The sequence below is a fragment of the Westerdykella ornata genome (genome assembly GCF_010094085.1).
Source record: "Westerdykella ornata strain CBS 379.55 unplaced genomic scaffold EI97scaffold_14, whole genome shotgun sequence".
NCBI classification, from domain to species: Eukaryota; Fungi; Ascomycota; class Dothideomycetes; order Pleosporales; family Sporormiaceae; genus Westerdykella; species Westerdykella ornata.
Window position 1 is genome coordinate 440,990 of NW_022986864.1, and position 16,074 is coordinate 457,063.

At 51.4% G+C, this 16,074-nt stretch overlaps 6 protein-coding genes across 6 annotated transcripts; 5 read left to right on the forward strand and 1 right to left on the reverse strand.

Moving 5' to 3' along the window:
* Positions 1-1,605: 1,605 nt before the first annotated feature.
* On the forward strand, positions 1,606-2,592 carry EI97DRAFT_443326 (uncharacterized protein; the record flags this gene model as incomplete). The annotated part of the gene is made up of 1 exon (XM_033799810.1): positions 1,606-2,592. One exon carries the CDS (start codon positions 1,606-1,608, stop codon positions 2,590-2,592), a length of 987 nt encoding a protein of 328 aa, XP_033653018.1.
* Positions 2,593-4,687: 2,095 nt separating this feature from the next.
* Positions 4,688-7,937, reverse strand: EI97DRAFT_468043 (uncharacterized protein). The gene is made up of 4 exons (XM_033801637.1): positions 7,846-7,937; positions 5,366-7,786; positions 4,876-5,305; positions 4,688-4,799 (listed from the first exon to the last, which is right to left on the reverse strand). The coding sequence occupies exons 1-3, from the start codon at positions 7,913-7,915 to the stop codon at positions 5,124-5,126; spliced, it is 2,673 nt and encodes an 890-aa protein (XP_033653019.1). The 5' UTR covers positions 7,916-7,937; the 3' UTR covers positions 4,688-4,799; positions 4,876-5,123.
* A 129-nt stretch (positions 7,938-8,066) lies between these two features.
* EI97DRAFT_434320 (phosphotyrosyl phosphatase activator) lies at positions 8,067-9,950 on the forward strand. Its single transcript, XM_033798605.1, has 3 exons — positions 8,067-8,736; positions 8,785-9,136; positions 9,203-9,950. The coding sequence occupies exons 1-3, from the start codon at positions 8,093-8,095 to the stop codon at positions 9,641-9,643; spliced, it is 1,437 nt and encodes a 478-aa protein (XP_033653020.1). The 5' UTR covers positions 8,067-8,092; the 3' UTR covers positions 9,644-9,950.
* A 94-nt stretch (positions 9,951-10,044) lies between these two features.
* EI97DRAFT_434321 (uncharacterized protein) lies at positions 10,045-11,545 on the forward strand. Its single transcript, XM_033798606.1, has 3 exons — positions 10,045-10,371; positions 10,522-10,812; positions 10,990-11,545. Exons 1-3 carry the CDS (start codon positions 10,359-10,361, stop codon positions 11,268-11,270), a joined length of 585 nt encoding a protein of 194 aa, XP_033653021.1. The 5' UTR covers positions 10,045-10,358; the 3' UTR covers positions 11,271-11,545.
* A 181-nt stretch (positions 11,546-11,726) lies between these two features.
* Positions 11,727-14,848, forward strand: EI97DRAFT_502040 (uncharacterized protein). Its single transcript, XM_033802737.1, has 5 exons — positions 11,727-12,051; positions 12,106-12,258; positions 12,314-13,222; positions 13,282-13,452; positions 13,509-14,848. The coding sequence occupies exons 1-5, from the start codon at positions 11,955-11,957 to the stop codon at positions 14,717-14,719; spliced, it is 2,541 nt and encodes an 846-aa protein (XP_033653022.1). The 5' UTR covers positions 11,727-11,954; the 3' UTR covers positions 14,720-14,848.
* Positions 14,849-15,053: 205 nt separating this feature from the next.
* EI97DRAFT_420560 (40S ribosomal protein S12) lies at positions 15,054-15,944 on the forward strand. Its single transcript, XM_033797032.1, has 3 exons — positions 15,054-15,074; positions 15,165-15,489; positions 15,542-15,944. Exons 1-3 carry the CDS (start codon positions 15,072-15,074, stop codon positions 15,664-15,666), a joined length of 453 nt encoding a protein of 150 aa, XP_033653023.1. The 5' UTR covers positions 15,054-15,071; the 3' UTR covers positions 15,667-15,944.
* Positions 15,945-16,074: the final 130 nt, after the last annotated feature.

The window sequence follows — 16,074 nt, forward strand, 5'->3', positions numbered from 1 at the left end:
TTTATATAGGGAGCAGACGTGGCTTTGCCCACTATCTCCCGCCTCACGCTGCAATACCGCAGGGGACGCTGCACGTGAGTATTCCCCATTTTAAGTTTCGCTTTTACAGCGCCCGCTATGATTGCGACAGTCTCGTCGGGCTGGATTTTTTATGCAAGTGTGTGGCCAGGACGACCATCTTGCTTCATTTTTACATTTTATACCCGGCTTCGGCTACTTTTAGTAGAGTTCACTCGGACTCGTGCATTTTAGGGAGATGATGTGGCCCAGATCACCGTCTCCCATTCCACGATGCAATACCCACGATGCAATACCGGTGGAGATGATGCACTTGGAATTTTCTCCATCTGGTTTATCTGCCTTTAGGGTTGTTTATTTTTGGAGGAAAAATTGGGTTCTTGCAGCACCAGACGGGAACTCTCCCGGGAGCGGCGAGCTGCATCGAATGGATAAAGGTAAAATGCGGGATTGATTTACACCAGCTCAAGAAGCTTTCTCTCGCAAATCCAAACAAATGCGTTCAGCTCGCTAGCATAAGCGGAGTTTAGGGAATCAAGAGTGGGTACATTTCTGGCCTGGCAGCTTCGATATTTGTTAGTGTTGGAGGCCGTGTAGCTTGCTTTCGAGCGGACCTCTGAATTAATCTGGGCCTTTTGTTTCCCGATGTTCTCTCCGTTAGCATTCGAATTTCAACTTGAAGGTCCAAGTAAATGGAAATACCGGTCATTATTCTATTCACTGTGTCACTGTAGTCTCTTTTCGCATTTGAAAATCACTTGGTTTTTAGCCCATCTGCATCCTCCGCCGACGGGGCTCGTCGTGTCTAAACAATCGTCTAAACAATCCTTGCTGACACCTGCACAGAGTTAGCACTAGGTATTTGCTCTAATCAAAGATTGTCTAAGGAAGGCTTGCGATTCACTTGCACAAAACGGCCGGCGGTGTGAGAGCCTCTTAGACACCGGCTGTCTTATTTTAGCTAATCATATTCAATCCACTTGCAAATATCCTGCGTCAAACACGACGGGTTGTGATATTACTGTTATATTTATGCACACCTTGGCAAGGGCAAGCGATTGTTGTCTTGCGTGTTCACAATCTTGCATTGAGGAAGGCCTATTTGTAAACTATAAATTCTTATTTTACGTCCTGTTGACCTTACCTCTGATTCTATGACTACTTCAACTATGACATGTCAATGGCTCCACTGATAATACTACGATTTCTCCAAAAGCTCGAGTGGGAGAAACTTGGCTTTTTAAGACTTTCGCACCTTTGAATGCTCGTCAATATTTCGGAGTGCTTAAAAGCGTACCAGTACGATGCGCATAAACACCGTCGGGTGTGGCAATTTTTACGGCATTTCTATGGCGATAACCACTTCCACTTTCATGTTGAGAGGCCGGAGATTGCGGTGAAAACTACTTCTGCGAGGGCAAATGTCTGTGAGTAGAAGCGTGAAGTCCGCCGGCTACTTCCGCGATTCAGTGCTCGAACCATCAGTTCATAAGGGACGTCTCGGGATGGCAATCCGCATATTTTGAGGTCGAACCTGAGGATGTGCCGAGAATGGTATCGTGAGTACCTGCGTCAATTATTGCCACGATGCTGGTCACTGACCATCACTGCATTGCTGTAAGGCCACCTATATACAATGTAAGTTCAACTTTGTCAATAAAGGACACTGTTGGCGAACTAAAGTTGGGAGAACCTTTCACGGTCAACCTTTCACAGTCATTGTACGGCCACACACAGGCCTTGCTATATAATCTTGTCTACCCCATGAGATTCTCAAGACCATGCTTGAAGAAAACCGCAACCCAACCCGAGAACGTAACCCAATCCGGCTTCCCAAAACCAACGTTTTTATTGTCGATGTCTTCCTCAAAGTCCCCCACCACCGCACTCGCTAATACACCGCACCTACCAGATGAAATCAAATTCAAGATTCTCAAGGAGTTGTTCGATGATTCAGTTCTTAGGGGTTCAGAGTTCCTGAGGTTTGAGAGAAAGTGGGCAGACTCCCTACTCAAACTGCCTGGCTGGGCTCACTTGGTCCCAGAGGCGGTATATGGCGACAAAAGGGTAATCCTTGAGATGATGTTCAAAGACTTCACGGAACCAGATAGGAGGGCCATATACGTGTTCCCGTATCCGCCGCCCCTTGCCGCTCAACATATCCGCATACTGCAGCTCCGCTTCAATGGCTACACGGGCATCTCGGACCATTCTAGGGTCCCGGCTGCAATGGTGAGATTCCTGCGAAGACTCCAGGCAGGGCAGCTGGGGTTTGATAACCTCGAGCTGCTTCGTGTGGTTGTCAATCATGGCGTCGAGCTGCCAAAGAAGAGAGGATTTCATAGGAAATTCGTAAGGGACTTCTCTAGACTGCGCCCATTCCACTTCGAAGCGGACAAGTTGGAGGTTGAGATGAATTACCACATTTGTGAAAATTCATGTTATATGTATAGAGATCGTCTCATCTGCGAATTGATCGCGCGGCTGAGAGCCCAACTCACCGACGGACACAATTCGTGGGACGACCCTGAAACGGAAACTGGCGCTTCCCATGAGGACGAGGAGGAAGCATAATAACGTAATGAACAAAGATTTCCCCCGAGGTATCACCGTTTACACCAAAACACACAGATTGTCACTCGTGTTGGAGGAAACATATGGTTATATCTGTACTATAATAATTCTCCCAATTCATCTTGCATGCTCATGGTTCATTTTTCTGACCAGCACATATAATACTTCCGCCGTGTGACGCTACTACTCCACATTTAATCGACGTCTGACAAAACAACGGGAATTTATTTTATCTAATGCTGTCCCAGTGCAGTGCCAAGTTGTTGAAATGAATGCAATTTTTGTGCCAGTGACCATTCGAAAGGGCTACCTTCTATGATATCAATAGGCTGCAGATGCCCCTTTGGACCGACGTACAATTTAGCTCCGCCAGAGGAAGATTCAAATTGAACTCAACGTCCTGGCCTCGTCCTGCTGTCACAACTGTCCAGGCGCAATACATGTGAACTTCTTCCAGACGAGCAGTACCACTATGCTGTACTTAAGCTTATTTTGCCTCCTTCTGTAGTTCATGGAGAAGGTCATCCTTGTATCATGGATGGTCCAACTCCTTCTGTTTTGTCAGCAGCACCGGGTGTTAACTGGAGCATGTCCACTGCTTTCTCATGTGCGAATATACTATCCCTCGTTTCCGCCTACAAGGCAAACGCTATGATATGGTGATTGTCAGAAATCTGCAGAGATTCGTGGTTCTCTTGCATGTGAAACCACAAGCTCGCTCGCTCTTGGATGCCTAGACACGTCATGATTACGAGTTCTTCAGGTATACCCGCAGCGGGGTATATCAATAGGAGTCACCGCTCATCCATGGTACTGGTGGCAATAATCCGTCACTCTCTGCCAACTAACTGCCTGCATACCCTGATGACCACGAACTTTTCTCGGTATGAGCTCATTACAAGTGTCTGTCAACACCCATGTATGATGCACACCAACACCGGCACCATCAAATACATAGGTACTCTACCCACAATCTTGTGGACTGCCCCATGTAATATGCGCTCGTGAGAGGTTAATTGTCCACAGGTACCTCAACTTACTGGCTTCTTTGTCCGCAGTTCGGCGGTCAGTGGAGGACCGTGACAACACCGAACCCTGAAGCACAAAATCAAAACTCCAGCTCCATAGAAACAGCACAACTCTCCTGCAACAATCAACCCATCACAGTCTTGACAACGGGTATACGGCGACCAAAATGACGACACCAAACTCCTCTTCATCCGTTGAAGATTCCAGGGTCCTTCCTGCCCTACCCGACGAGTTGAAACTGGAGATTTGGGAAATCTTTTCAACGTCCCGGAATCCGGACGACTTCGCGCCAAGACATTTTGGCTATTCAAGAATCGCCGTGTAGACCCTATCCTCAGATGGTCGAGCTGGGCCCACTTAGTCCCGGAGGCCCTTTACTCAAATACCACGGTCCTGGTGGAGGTGACATACCGGACAGTCCCCAGCGAGGGCTATGAGTTGTTATACCCGCCACCGTTTTGCGCCAAGTTCGTCCAGATTCTCGAGGTTCATGTCACTGACATTGGACAAGAAATACGCGGGTACATTGCGCCGCTGCTTGTGAAGTTTCTGCGCAAGCTCGAGGCGGGAGAATTGGGATTCGATAATCTCAAGCTCCTTCGCCTCGTAGTGAAGCCAAACGACAGAATATACGGTAATTTCCTTCTTCATAATGAGCCCCCATTTAGATTCCAAGCGGAGAAGCTGGAGCTCCAAGTGGGCGAACACATCTGTGGACAGGGTTGCGACAACTCTTCCGGTCGATCTTGCGACGATATCTCCGTCCTTAAGACACGCATTAGTGTCTACACGGCTATCAAAAGCGCGGAGGAGTGAGCAGATGAACTAGGATGCACAGAGACTGATGGACCATGGAGTCCGAGAGTCGCAAAAAGTGGTCCACAGATCGAATACGGAAGGCTAAGCATACGTTGGGTGAAATTTAGTTAAAAGCATTGGTACCGCTCCGTGATTTTCTGTCTATTCTCCTTTCATTGTCTTTGGTATTTTTTGTATTACTGCTTTGTATCTAACTCTCGTATAGTACAAGAAAGGAGGCAGAAGAAAAATATCGTGATTACCCACTCTGTACATAGATAAAATGCCAGTGCTTGACCGTTTACTCATCCGATTTCCGTGTTCCCTTAGGAGGGTTATATCGTGCGGGAGGATGCGACGAGGACGATCCGAGCAGCATTCTGGCAAAGTGTTATTCTTCCCTGTGTGGAGGTACCTACCCGGCCTGTATATAGCAGTGATCGAGTTTGGTCGTACCTGTTATGATATTCTCCTAGTTTGATACTATAACAAGGATATCCAATTGTGCAGTTCCAAGCTCCAACACTGCGGGACGTTGGAAAGGTTTCACCGGATAGCACAGGAAGACGGCAGCACATGAAGACCAACTGAAGACAATGCATTCGCCAGATTCCAGTCCAATTCGCGTCGTTGAATTGCATAAACAGGGGTATCATCCATAACCAAGCCTTAACCCTTCACTAGAGAAGCCCACACCCTATGCATCAAGGTAACACGGGAATCATCTTGATCCACTCGGGCACTCCCCATCCGTTATCCGCAAACTGCTCCAATAGGGCGGTTCGATGGCGCTCGGCTTCCGCCGTAATCTCCATCACGTTGAAGTCGCGCAGGGGACCACCGGGTCGGCAGTACTTCTGAAAAATCGATTCGAAAACCGAGGGACCTAGTAATACCATGTTAGGTACATTTTCGAAGCTAACATGTTGATCCATGCACAACTCACCGGCATACTTTTCCAACCCTTCAAGCAAAGCCTCCATCTCGGCCTCCGTCCACGGCCTCCTCTTGGCCTGCAGTTGCTTGAAAGCATGCGGGATGGGGCGATGCTCGAAGACCTCCTCCCTCTGGAACGGCACCCCGTTGGAGTCCCTTTCCTCCAAATTCTCAAACGATAGATAACTCAAATGCATCCTCCTCTGTTTATCCATACTGGGCTCGCACTGCATCCTGCGAATGTGTAGCTTTCGCCAGCGTTCTCGCCGGCGTCGAAGATCTTCGGCATAGGCAGCTTTGCGAGCTCTGGCCTCTTCTTCCCGCTTCCGGCGGGCGCGGGCGGCCTCTTGCGCGTTCCGGACTGCCTCAGCGCGTTCTAGGTGTGCTAAGGCGTAGCTGTGTTCTCCTGCTAAGCGGCGAAGGGGTGCTATGAAGTTCTGATCTACGTCCTTGATGATGCGGTCTCCACTGTAGCGTTGGGCCACTTTGACATTCCAGGAGGAGATTGTGTCTTTGAATGAGAGTATGTCTTTCATCAGAGATACAATAATCCTAAGTGCGTAGAGGGAGGTCATCGGATCGCCAAACTGGTCCCGGCACAAGTCGTAGATTGCCTCCAGGACACGAGCAAGTTCCCAGAATAAGTACGCAAATGCATCTTCCTTAAAAAGTCGCCGAGAGTCGGGCTGTTGGAGGCTGTGGAGTTTTTCCAGGCCGGCGCGCACCCTAGCGCATGCTTCTTCGACGGCTTCCATTGTTATGTCTGGATCACGCAGGCTATCGAGGACTTCGGAGCAGAGGGCCTTGATGCGTTTGGCATGCTTGGTCTGGCACGATCCTTCCCGCTCTTCAGAGTCTACGAACTTGAAGACAATGTCCAGATCAGTCAAACCGGCATGAAGGGAGGCAGGGGTTTCCTCTTTTTCGGTGCCATCTGCTTCAGCTTCGAGGTAATCATCGTCCTGTTCATGTTCCACGCTAGACAGAATATCTTGCTGGATTTCCTGGATCGTTGCCACCGTCTCTTCGGCTTCAGCCGCATGACGTCTCGACCTTTTTGGCAAGTTCCCACTATTCTTTGTGCTACGAGAGTTTTTAGGTACCATGCTACCCGATATTGACTCAGTTATACCTGTTCCAACGTCCAGACTCTCCACAGCGTCTTCATCTCGTCTATGCCTGGATGGTGGTATGGGCCGAGAGCGCTCCTGACGAAAGCGCTTTGGTTGGCCCTGCACAACTTCCACCTGGCGTCCACCTCGCCGCCTTTGTATCGTGGAAGGAGGAGAAGGACGACGACCCAGCCTTTCATCTGCACTGATTTGATCATCGCCTTGTACTGGAGTCTCTTCAATCAAACCAAGCGTAGCATCGGCACCGTTCGGAACATTTTCAAGCAATTGCATGGGTATGCATTCGGTGCCAACGGACTTATTTAACGAGGGTGATCGCGCTTTGCGACTTTTAGCTGCTGCTCGCGGAACTGATATGACGACCTTCGGATGCGATGCTACTCGGCCATTGTGAGCCCCCAAGGTTTCCCCTTCCTTCCTCAGCCTCGATCCTCTCCTAGAAGATTTGCTTGGTCTTGCAACCTCCGCTTCAGATGATGGAGCTTTCCGCTTAGAGGCAGAAGCTAAGCTATCAGACGACCGGCAAACAATACTCTCGGGCTGTTTCGCCCAGTCGATTGCTAAGAGATCAGGGTGCTCGCCTGCCAAGCTTCCACTTTTGCGCATTGGATGCTGCTCCTCCGATGAGTCAGATAGGGCATATGCCTTTGGCACCGCTTCGTCGCTGCCCTCCTCTTCAGCGTGGTGGGTCTCTAGTGCAGAGGGAGTGGGAGAGGCCGGAACTCCGGGGGAAAGGGGCCCGGGCGCTGGTAGAAGGCTCACATTCGTAGATTTTCGTGGTCTGCCTCTCTTTTTCTTCTTGATTTCGGGACCTTCCGGTACAGGAGAGCTTGGATGTTTCGGTTCGGGAGATGCATAGCTGGTGGGCACAGGGGGCCTGCTGTTATTCGTCTGCTTCCGCGGCCTCCCCTTCTTCCTCTTCTGATTCTCAGGCTCTTTTGTCGTCTGGACTGGTACGGCTTTCTTTTCAGGCGACTCGGGCAATTCGTACACATCCCTTCTCCTCGCACCCGATCCGCCTATTCTCGACAAATCCGCCTTTTGTATACGTGGTCGCGTCAGTTTGCCGCTGGTCAAGTTCTCCTGGGGCACAGTCTTCGGACTACGGATTGGCAAGGCATGTGTCTTATCATTAGGCTGCGAAGGGGCCAATTCTGTCGGTTTATGAACACGAGCGGCATTGAGTAGCTCGGCGCCCCGCTCGAGCGAGCCTCTGGTCTGCTGGAGGAGTGGTGATTTGGATTCAGCAACTAGTTGGCGAGAAGGGGAGTCATCATCGTCGTCGGAGAGGTACACAACTATTGCATATAGTCAGCATAGTGTGTGTGGTGGTGGATTCAGGTGCATATTCCCTGACTTGGAGGAAGTAGCAACGGCCCTGACGAAACGGTGATACACTCACGCACCTTTCTCTGGGTTGCGAGCATGAACTGGCATTGTGCCAGGCGTTTGGTATCTGACGGCGCGGGAAGCAAAGAGGTGGAAGGCGGGACGTTGGCGCGCACCCCTGTCCAACGCGCTGTCACGAGCGCCACTTGTGGCTTTATAGATAGATACGCCAAGACATGACGACCTTCACCTCACCTGAACAGCTACTCTCTACAATGGCTTCCACAAGTACAGCTCCTCGGACACTGAAAGTACTCGATCGAAACGCTCCTCACGAATTCGTGGTTCCCGTAAAGCGCATAAACGATGCTAGAACTGACCTCCCATTCTTTCTGGCGAGCAAGGCATACAGCGATATCGTGACGTTCATATTCCAGCTAAATGCTGCCATGTTCCCCCGAAAAGGACGGAAAGCCGACGACGGGAGAGAAGAAATAAAAGAATGGGACCTATCGAATCCAGACGTTCCCTTTCCGAAAGTAATCCAACGTCTTGCTGGCATGATAGAAAGATTACGTCAAATGATTGAAGAAGCCCCGCCAGATCCAGGTCCCAGACGCTTCGGCAATATCAGCTTCAGAAAGTGGCATGACATGGTTACTGAACGTCTTCCGGAGATCTTGAAGGGGTTTATCGATCAAGATGTACTTTCGATTGGCGCTGAGGGACCGGTCCGCGCAGAGGTCGAGCTTATGGCTTACTTGACGGGCAGCTTTGGGAGTCCTCAGCGTCTTGACTATGGGACAGGACATGAGTTGAACTTCCTTGCTTTTCTTGGATGTCTCTGGAAGCTTGGTGCGTTCCCGGATGGTGAAGACGGGAGTATAGAAAGAGCCATTGTGCTGGGTGTCATTGAGCCGTATGTCCGGATGCCTTCCGTTAGCCGCCTGAATTGACCTTATAACAGGTATCTAGAGCTTGTGCGCCGTTTGATATTAACCTATAGTCTCGAGCCTGCAGGATCTCACGGAGTCTGGGGCCTGGACGACCATTCATTCCTCCCGTACATCTTTGGCTCCGCACAATACTCGCCAGCAATCTCCTCGCCAGATCAAATTCCCCTGGAAGGCTCTTTGCCCAACGCCCCGGCGCCCGGGGAAGTGGTCAAGGCTAACACAGTCGAGCGCGAAAGACGCCGAAACATGTATTTTGGCGGTATTGGGTTCATCTACGATGTTAAGAAGGGCCCGTTTTGGGAACACAGCCCCACGTTGTATGACATTTCCGGGGTCAAGGCAGGATGGGCTAAGATCAACAGGGTAAGACCAGCATCGCCTCACCTGGGCCCCTAGATGTAATTCAGAGACTGATGATGACGATGATAGGGCATGCTGAAGATGTACCACGGCGAAGTATTATCACGGTTTCCAGTAGTACAACACTTCCCCATGGGATCGTTATTTGTGTGGGAGAGAGACCCAGAGGCTGCGGAAGTTACCTCAACCATACACATTAGTAGTCAGCCCCCCAGAGCACAAGTTCCCACAGCAGTATCACAGCCTCAACGGCAACCACAATTACGGAATCGCCTGAATGAAACCGTGTCTACGCCAACCAGCAAGTCGACTCTGGCGTATCCAACGCAAGGACCGAACGTTCCTAGCGGGCCTAACCAGCCCACGAGAGCTCCATGGGCGAGGGGTGGAGATGCTGCCCAACCACCGCTCCACCATCCAGGACCAGGTCAAGATCGATTACGCGGTCCATTATCACAGACACCTGACAATGGGAGGATGGCTGCGGGACCTCCTAGTGGTCGCTCATAGGTCATAGGGCACAGTGTTTTCCGCTCCAACCGAAGTCAATGTCCGGCATATGCATTCACTGTGGAATATGCCTCTACGGAAAGCCTGCCGAAACGAATGAGCATGGCTTGCGAAGCTCAACCTGTCGTGAATCATGTGCGCCATGCAACAAGGCGTTGGGACAATAATGCGTGCTGCACGAGGGAGTGAAGTCAGACCGGAACCAGCAGCTTCTCTGCTTTATCAGGCACATGTCTCAATAATAGTAGCTTATTAGAGAACAGGTCATTGGAATATAGGTTGCGTACGTACTTCGTACCACAAGCCGCGTCTTACAGGGCAGTGCTCGTGCATGTCCCGCTCCGCAGCGTCAGCAATATGGTAGGTGAAACGCAAATCTCAAACAGACAAAGAGTCTAATCTGGCAATCTGAGACTCAAACATTCCATACAGTACACAATTGCGTCTATTTATGGCTTGGAACGGTGCAAACTCGGAAGGTGTAACGAGCTCCACCAATCAGCGCGTCGACAGGGGTGAAGGGGCCCGGCCATCAATTGAACAACAGGAGCTCTCCTATTCACTTCGCGCGACCAGTTATCAACGCGCCTCTTTCCACTGTGGTCTCCATATTCAAAGCTCTTCCTAGACCTTGTACCCAGCCGCAACCGTCGCTTACTGTAGCTTAATTGCTCATATCGGTCCTGTTGGAGCTGTTCCTAGGAGCTACACAATCATGCCTGGAGTTCGTAAGTCGCATCCCCTTATTGAAACAGACTCTTATCTTGCGCGTACTGAACCGCATGTTTCTCACACAAGGGCTTCTGCTCCTCTGCTGATCATCTATCCTTACTCTGTAAAGCGACAATTTAACAATTTGCTGACATTTCTCACCATAGCCCCTGACGCGCTGGCTCAAGTGAAGAAGGCCTTCAAAGGCCTCTTCCGCAGCAAGAAGGACAAGGCAAAGAAGGACGAGCAGAAACCTACCCCCACGGCCAACGACGACGCCACGAAGGCGAGCGAGACCGCTCCCGCTGCGCCCGCTCCAGCTACCGCTCCCGCACCCGCACCCGCACCAGCGAAGCCTGAAGCCGCTCCTCAAGCTGCCCCTGCAGCAGAAGGTGCTGCACCAGTTGAGGCGAAGAAGGAAGAGGCGCCGACAACTGTGGTGAAGGAGGCGACAGCGAGTACGTACCCTTCCTGCCATTGCGTGTACACACAGGGGACATACGGGAGGGAGGAGGGATAAAGCAGCTTTCACGGCGACACAACTGCTGTGCCCAAATCTAGTCTCGGTGTCTGATGGGACCCATAGACCCTTCTTCTATACCCTTCAAAGCAAATGCTGATCTTCTTTGAACTAGCTCCTGAGCCGGCCGGTGCTGCTGCACCTGCACCCCCCACTGCGACGTCTCCCCCTCCTACGACAACTACTGAAGCCACCGAGCAGAAGCCAACTCAACCCGAGGTTCCAGCTGTCCCGACCTCGACTCCCGCTCCAGGCATGAGCGCCACGAGTGGCCCATTGGCGGAGCCTAACTTTGACTCCGAGCCTGCGAAGCAAGAGCCCGCTGCTCCGGCTGCCGCCGCGACTCCCGCCGCAACTCCCGCCGCGGCTGAGCCCACTCCTGTTGAGAAGAAGTAGTGCTGCGAGCGAGATCAGTGAACATCTCCTTATGGTGGAAGTGCTATCCTCTTTCGCTGTCACGGCGAGGGTCCACGGTCTCTCTACAGAGATGCAGTGTGCATATATGTCCTTTGATTCTGCCTTGCCTCCAGTCTCCTTTCCTATTTATACCCCTCATACTGTGTAATCTAGTGAGCGACAGTGCGGACTTGTTTGGAAGGGCATACGTGGAGCGATATCAAGTGTTCTGCTTTTTCGCCATGTAAAGGTGACCGTGATGCTCTGGTCAGATAAGTGCCAACAGATTCGCCCAGTTCACTCGGGAAGATGAAGCTGGCCATGGTCTCTTTTGACCCATGATGCGGGGTGCAAGTACCTAGATGGTCCCTTAATGTGCTAACCCAGTGGGGTTTAGTGCGGGGATTCCAAGCTCTCTGCCCAGGTCGCTGTGTGAGGTACTTGACGTCCTCATCTCTCCATGATTGCCTCAGTGACTGCACGCACCCGAGCCACCAAGAACAGAGCTACCTACACTTCCCAGTAGCTTAGCTACTTTTGCGAAGAAGAAAAGGAATATTTGGCCCTCAGCTTAAGCTTTGGACACTCCTCTCCCCGTAGCGAACAACTCATATCAAGAATACACAAGGCGAGCCACCCCACACTCTGGGGAAACGACACGAAGAGAGACCAGAGGCCATCAAGATGCCACCCAGATCAGGACATCAGCGGGCGAAGAATATTGCCTATGAAGAGGATGATGTGTACAGCGATAACGAATACTACGAAGAGGACGGTGACGGTCAGTAAGCGCGTAGCTGCAATTGGATTTAGTTTGGCTGATGTGCTGCCGTAGGAATGACGGACGAAGATCGAGAGCAATTACGGCAAGGCACCATAATGGTCAAGGAAGCGTTGGGCTCGTCTGTATCAGTATCAGATTCTCAGATACAGGAAGCGCTGTGGCACTACTACTTTGACGTGGGAAAATCGGTCACATATCTGAAGAGTATGACGAAAAGGATTTGAAGATATATAGAGAGATGGCTGACCTTGCCGTCTAGACAAACATGGCCCCGCTAAGACAATTCCTGCCTCCAAACCCAAAGCCCCGTCACGTTTCGATCAAGCTGCCAGTTCCGCAGCATTGCTGCAAACAAAAGGCCAAGGTGAGCCTCCTATATCCCCCAACCGTGAACCAGATATAGCATGCATCGCACCGTCGCCTCGCTGCATTTCCAACTCCAATGTCCGTTCGGCCGACAAATCCGCTACCATGACAACCGCATCTAAAGGCTGCGTAGAAACTCCCGACTCGGTCTTTCCTTTTCCTGCGCCTTTGGACCATCTTTCCATTCTTCCGCGCGACTTCTTCTGGGATACACCGTGGGGAAACGTGGAGTCGTGTCGTTTGGGAGTCATCAGGGAGATACCGGTTCTTCCACGAGGGCGGCTACTAGGTGGTTCGTCTAGGCCGTCCAAGTTGGCCGCTCTTGCTGCTGCCCGGAAGAAGAAGCAGGAAGAAGCAAACCGTGAAACGGCTGTGCCCCAACCGAATGCGTCAGCTTCCGAGGCTGACCAGGCCGTGGCACTTTTGGACAAACTCAACTTCAAGAACAAGGCTGGCAATGGCTCCTCTACACCTACGCCGAGCGAGGAACGGGGCCGAAACGAGAGGCTTGGCCGATTGCAGTTCCTAAAGCGCCAAAGCTCTCCAGAAAAAGTGAACACCCCCCCCGAGGAACCTCCGGAGCCAGAAGAAGAAGTCCTTACCGTCCAAGTGCCCAACATAAGAACAACTCCTTCCATGTTTGCTTCTACCATTTGCGGTATTGGAAGACTGCCAGCCGCAGAACAGCCGTCGGTAATCTCGTCGTTCCCGGTCCCCTTTTCTGGCATGGAGGATCCGACTTCACGGGGGCTGTTCGCTGGCCCCAGCCCCGACGACATTGTCCTTCGCGCCCAGGCTAAGGGTGCGGTGCATGGCTAACTGGTCAAGCCTTATCAGTCCTCATCTGAGCATCCGCGATAGGTAACAAACCAAAAGGCGGTCAGCAGAAAACGCCTAAAGAGCAGAAGTTGGCACAGTCAATGGAGACATTGGCAGTCGAGGAGACACCATCAGTCAAAAGCAAGAACCTGAACGTAGCGGAGGAGTTTGAGAAAAGTGGCATGAAAAGGATGGCCAATTTCGTTGTTGTTGGTAAGGAACTCGACTTCTCGTTCTGCTGTCTGCATTCATGAGCTGAACAATTTCAGGTCATGTTGACCATGGAAAGAGCACACTCATGGGCCGTCTTCTCTATGATCTGAAGGTTGTAGACCAGCGCTCAATAGATAAGTTGCGCAAGGAGGCCGAGACCATCGGCAAGTCATCGTTTGCGCTCGCTTGGGTCATGGATCAAACAAGCGAAGAGCGCAATCGAGGAGTGACCGTCGATATTGCCACCAACTACTTCGAGACAGAGAAGACCAGGTTTACGATACTGGATGCCCCTGGACACAAAGACTTTATACCAAATATGATTGCGGGCGCGTCGCAGGCCGACTTCGCAGTCCTCGTCATAGACGCCAGTACTAACAGCTTCGAATCTGGCCTGCGAGGGCAAACAAAGGAGCACGCACTACTGGTGAGGAGTCTGGGAGTTCAACGTCTGGTTGTTGCTGTCAACAAGATGGACACAGTATCATGGTCGCAAGAGAGATTTGAGGAGATCAAACAGCAGATGTCGGCCTTCCTCACAACAGCCAACTTCGCCAAAAAGTCCATCACATTCGTCCCCTGCGCCGGTCTCACTGGCGATAATGTAACCCACAAGGTTGAAGACTCTAATGCCAGATGGTACACTGGCGAGACTCTCGTCGAGGCGCTGGATGCGTCTGAGCCTGGGAAGCGCCACATTGAGAAGCCATTCCGACTGACGATTAGCGACGTCTTCCGTGGCGGTATTACCAATCCGATCAGTATATCCGGCCGCATTGACTCTGGTTCTGTGCAAGTTGGCGATCCCATCCTAGCGCTGCCTGCAAACGAGAAAGCAGTCGTTAAAGTCATCGAGGTCGAAAATGCACCTGTAGATTGGGCTGTGGCAGGACAGATTGCAACACTTCACTTGGCCGACATTGACCCCGTACATCTACGCACAGGCGACATCATGTGCGATCCAAAGGATCCTGTGAAGCTTACCAAATCCTTCACTTGCAAAATCTTGGCGTTCGAACATGTGCTGCCTGCAACCATGGATGTATTTAGGGGAAGGCTACAGGCGGAAGGCAAGATTTCCAAGCTTGTTGCTCTACTCGATAAGACGAGTGGAGAGATTGTGAAGAACAAGCCAAGGGTCGTGAAGCCAGGAGAGGTTGCTAGAGTGGTGGTGGATTTGGAGAAGGAATTGCCGCTTGAGATAGGAATAAGGGTGGTGTTTAGGGAGGGCGGCAATACGGTTGCGGCAGGGTTGTTGGAGGGTTGACCGACTGGTTTTCATGAGCTGCTGGTGGCCTAGGCTTCCTGCACCAACTGCTGGTATTGTTCTTCGACCGCTAGTGAGCGGACGTGTTGCAACTGTACAGAAGATATTATATCAACATACCAGTACGGGAATGAATAGCTCCTGTGACGACTTGTCGTGTTGAAGATGGCTTGTGAGTGGTCGTACTTCACCGCCAAGACAGTGCTTGTATAGCTAAATCATTTCCGGTTAGCGTTTATTTAAGCGAAGCAGCCCACATTTGATGCCCCCCTCGGACATCACGAACTTTTCTCTGATCAAACCAAAACTCTCTCTTCGAGGAACACCCGACATATCATCCGAATAATCCACAATGGTATGCGACTCCCATGAGCTCCCATTCCCTCATTATGGAGCTCTACTGCGCCGTTTCAGCACATGAACCCGAGACTCACATAATTCACAGTCGGACGGAGAAGAGCCCACGTCCCCCGTCGCTGAGGCGACCGAAGTCGAAGTCAGCGGCGATACCCCCGCCGGAAAGGGCCAGATGTCTGTCCTCGAGGCCCTCAAGGGTGTCCTGAAGCTCGCCCTCATCCACGACGGACTTGCCCGCGGTCTCCGCGAGGCCTCCAAGGCGCTCGATCGCCGCCAGGCGCACATGTGCGTCCTCAACGAGGCCTGCGAGGAGGAGGCGTACAAGAAGCTTGTCGTTGCGCTCTGCTCCGAGCACAAGATCCCTCTTATCAAGGTCCCCGATGGCAAGCAGCTCGGCGAGTGGGCTGGTCTTTGTACGTTGCGATGTGGATCCCGCCATGACCATGAGTGCTAATGTCCTTCCAGGCCAGATTGACCGTGAGGGCAACCCCCGCAAGGTCGTCAACTGCTCCTGCGTTGTCGTACGTGACTGGGGTGAGGAGTCTCAGGAGCGCGAGATCCTCCTCAACTACTTCCAGAGCGCCGAGTAAAGTAACTGAGAACTCGACCTGTCTCGCGCTCTCAGCGGATACTCTCCCTACGTTATGGATCATGTCTTCAATCCGTCGTCAAGCATACCTGGATCTGATTTACTTCTGCATTAGGGCTGTGCGGACGAAATGGTAGAGGGAAGGGGAAACAGTGGAAGGAGGTGACAGTAAGCATATATAAAGGAAGAATCAAATGCATATATGGTCGATGCCGCTTTATCTCTCGTGTACATGAATAGTACCTCGCAGTGGCGGTTTGTCGCTTTCTTCGTAACCCCAAGCATTTATTCCACTTCACAGGAATCACCTCCTTTCGTCCTATGAAGTCTTCTACCCTGATGGATGTAATCTGCATCCCACACATCTTGCATATCCATGATCACCTCCCTTATCCGCAACAAAAACTCA

What these genes read in the sequence shown, in the direction of transcription:
- EI97DRAFT_420560 (XM_033797032.1), top strand. An exon ending in CGGCGAGTGGGCTGGTCTTT is followed by an intron (nt 15,490 to 15,541) that starts GTACGTTGCGAT and finishes ATGTCCTTCCAG; the next exon opens with GCCAGATTGACCGTGAGGGC.
- EI97DRAFT_502040 (XM_033802737.1), top strand. Translation starts at nt 11,955, where the DNA reads ATGCCACCCAGATCAGGACATCAGCGGGCGAAGAATATTGCCTATGAA. An exon ending in CTACGAAGAGGACGGTGACG is followed by an intron (nt 12,052 to 12,105) that starts GTCAGTAAGCGC and finishes GTGCTGCCGTAG; the next exon opens with GAATGACGGACGAAGATCGA. An exon ending in ATCGGTCACATATCTGAAGA is followed by an intron (nt 12,259 to 12,313) that starts GTATGACGAAAA and finishes CTTGCCGTCTAG; the next exon opens with ACAAACATGGCCCCGCTAAG.
- EI97DRAFT_468043 (XM_033801637.1), bottom strand. Translation starts at nt 7,915, where the DNA reads ATGCTCGCAACCCAGAGAAAGGTGCGTGAGTGTATCACCGTTTCGTCA. An exon ending in GCCGTTGCTACTTCCTCCAA is followed by an intron (nt 7,787 to 7,845) that starts GTCAGGGAATAT and finishes TATATGCAATAG; the next exon opens with TTGTGTACCTCTCCGACGAC. An exon ending in AGGGTTGGAAAAGTATGCCG is followed by an intron (nt 5,306 to 5,365) that starts GTGAGTTGTGCA and finishes TGGTATTACTAG; the next exon opens with GTCCCTCGGTTTTCGAATCG.
- EI97DRAFT_434321 (XM_033798606.1), top strand. An exon ending in GGTGAAGGAGGCGACAGCGA is followed by an intron (nt 10,813 to 10,989) that starts GTACGTACCCTT and finishes TCTTTGAACTAG; the next exon opens with CTCCTGAGCCGGCCGGTGCT.
- EI97DRAFT_434320 (XM_033798605.1), top strand. Translation starts at nt 8,093, where the DNA reads ATGGCTTCCACAAGTACAGCTCCTCGGACACTGAAAGTACTCGATCGA. An exon ending in GTGCTGGGTGTCATTGAGCC is followed by an intron (nt 8,737 to 8,784) that starts GTATGTCCGGAT and finishes ACCTTATAACAG; the next exon opens with GTATCTAGAGCTTGTGCGCC. An exon ending in GATGGGCTAAGATCAACAGG is followed by an intron (nt 9,137 to 9,202) that starts GTAAGACCAGCA and finishes TGACGATGATAG; the next exon opens with GGCATGCTGAAGATGTACCA.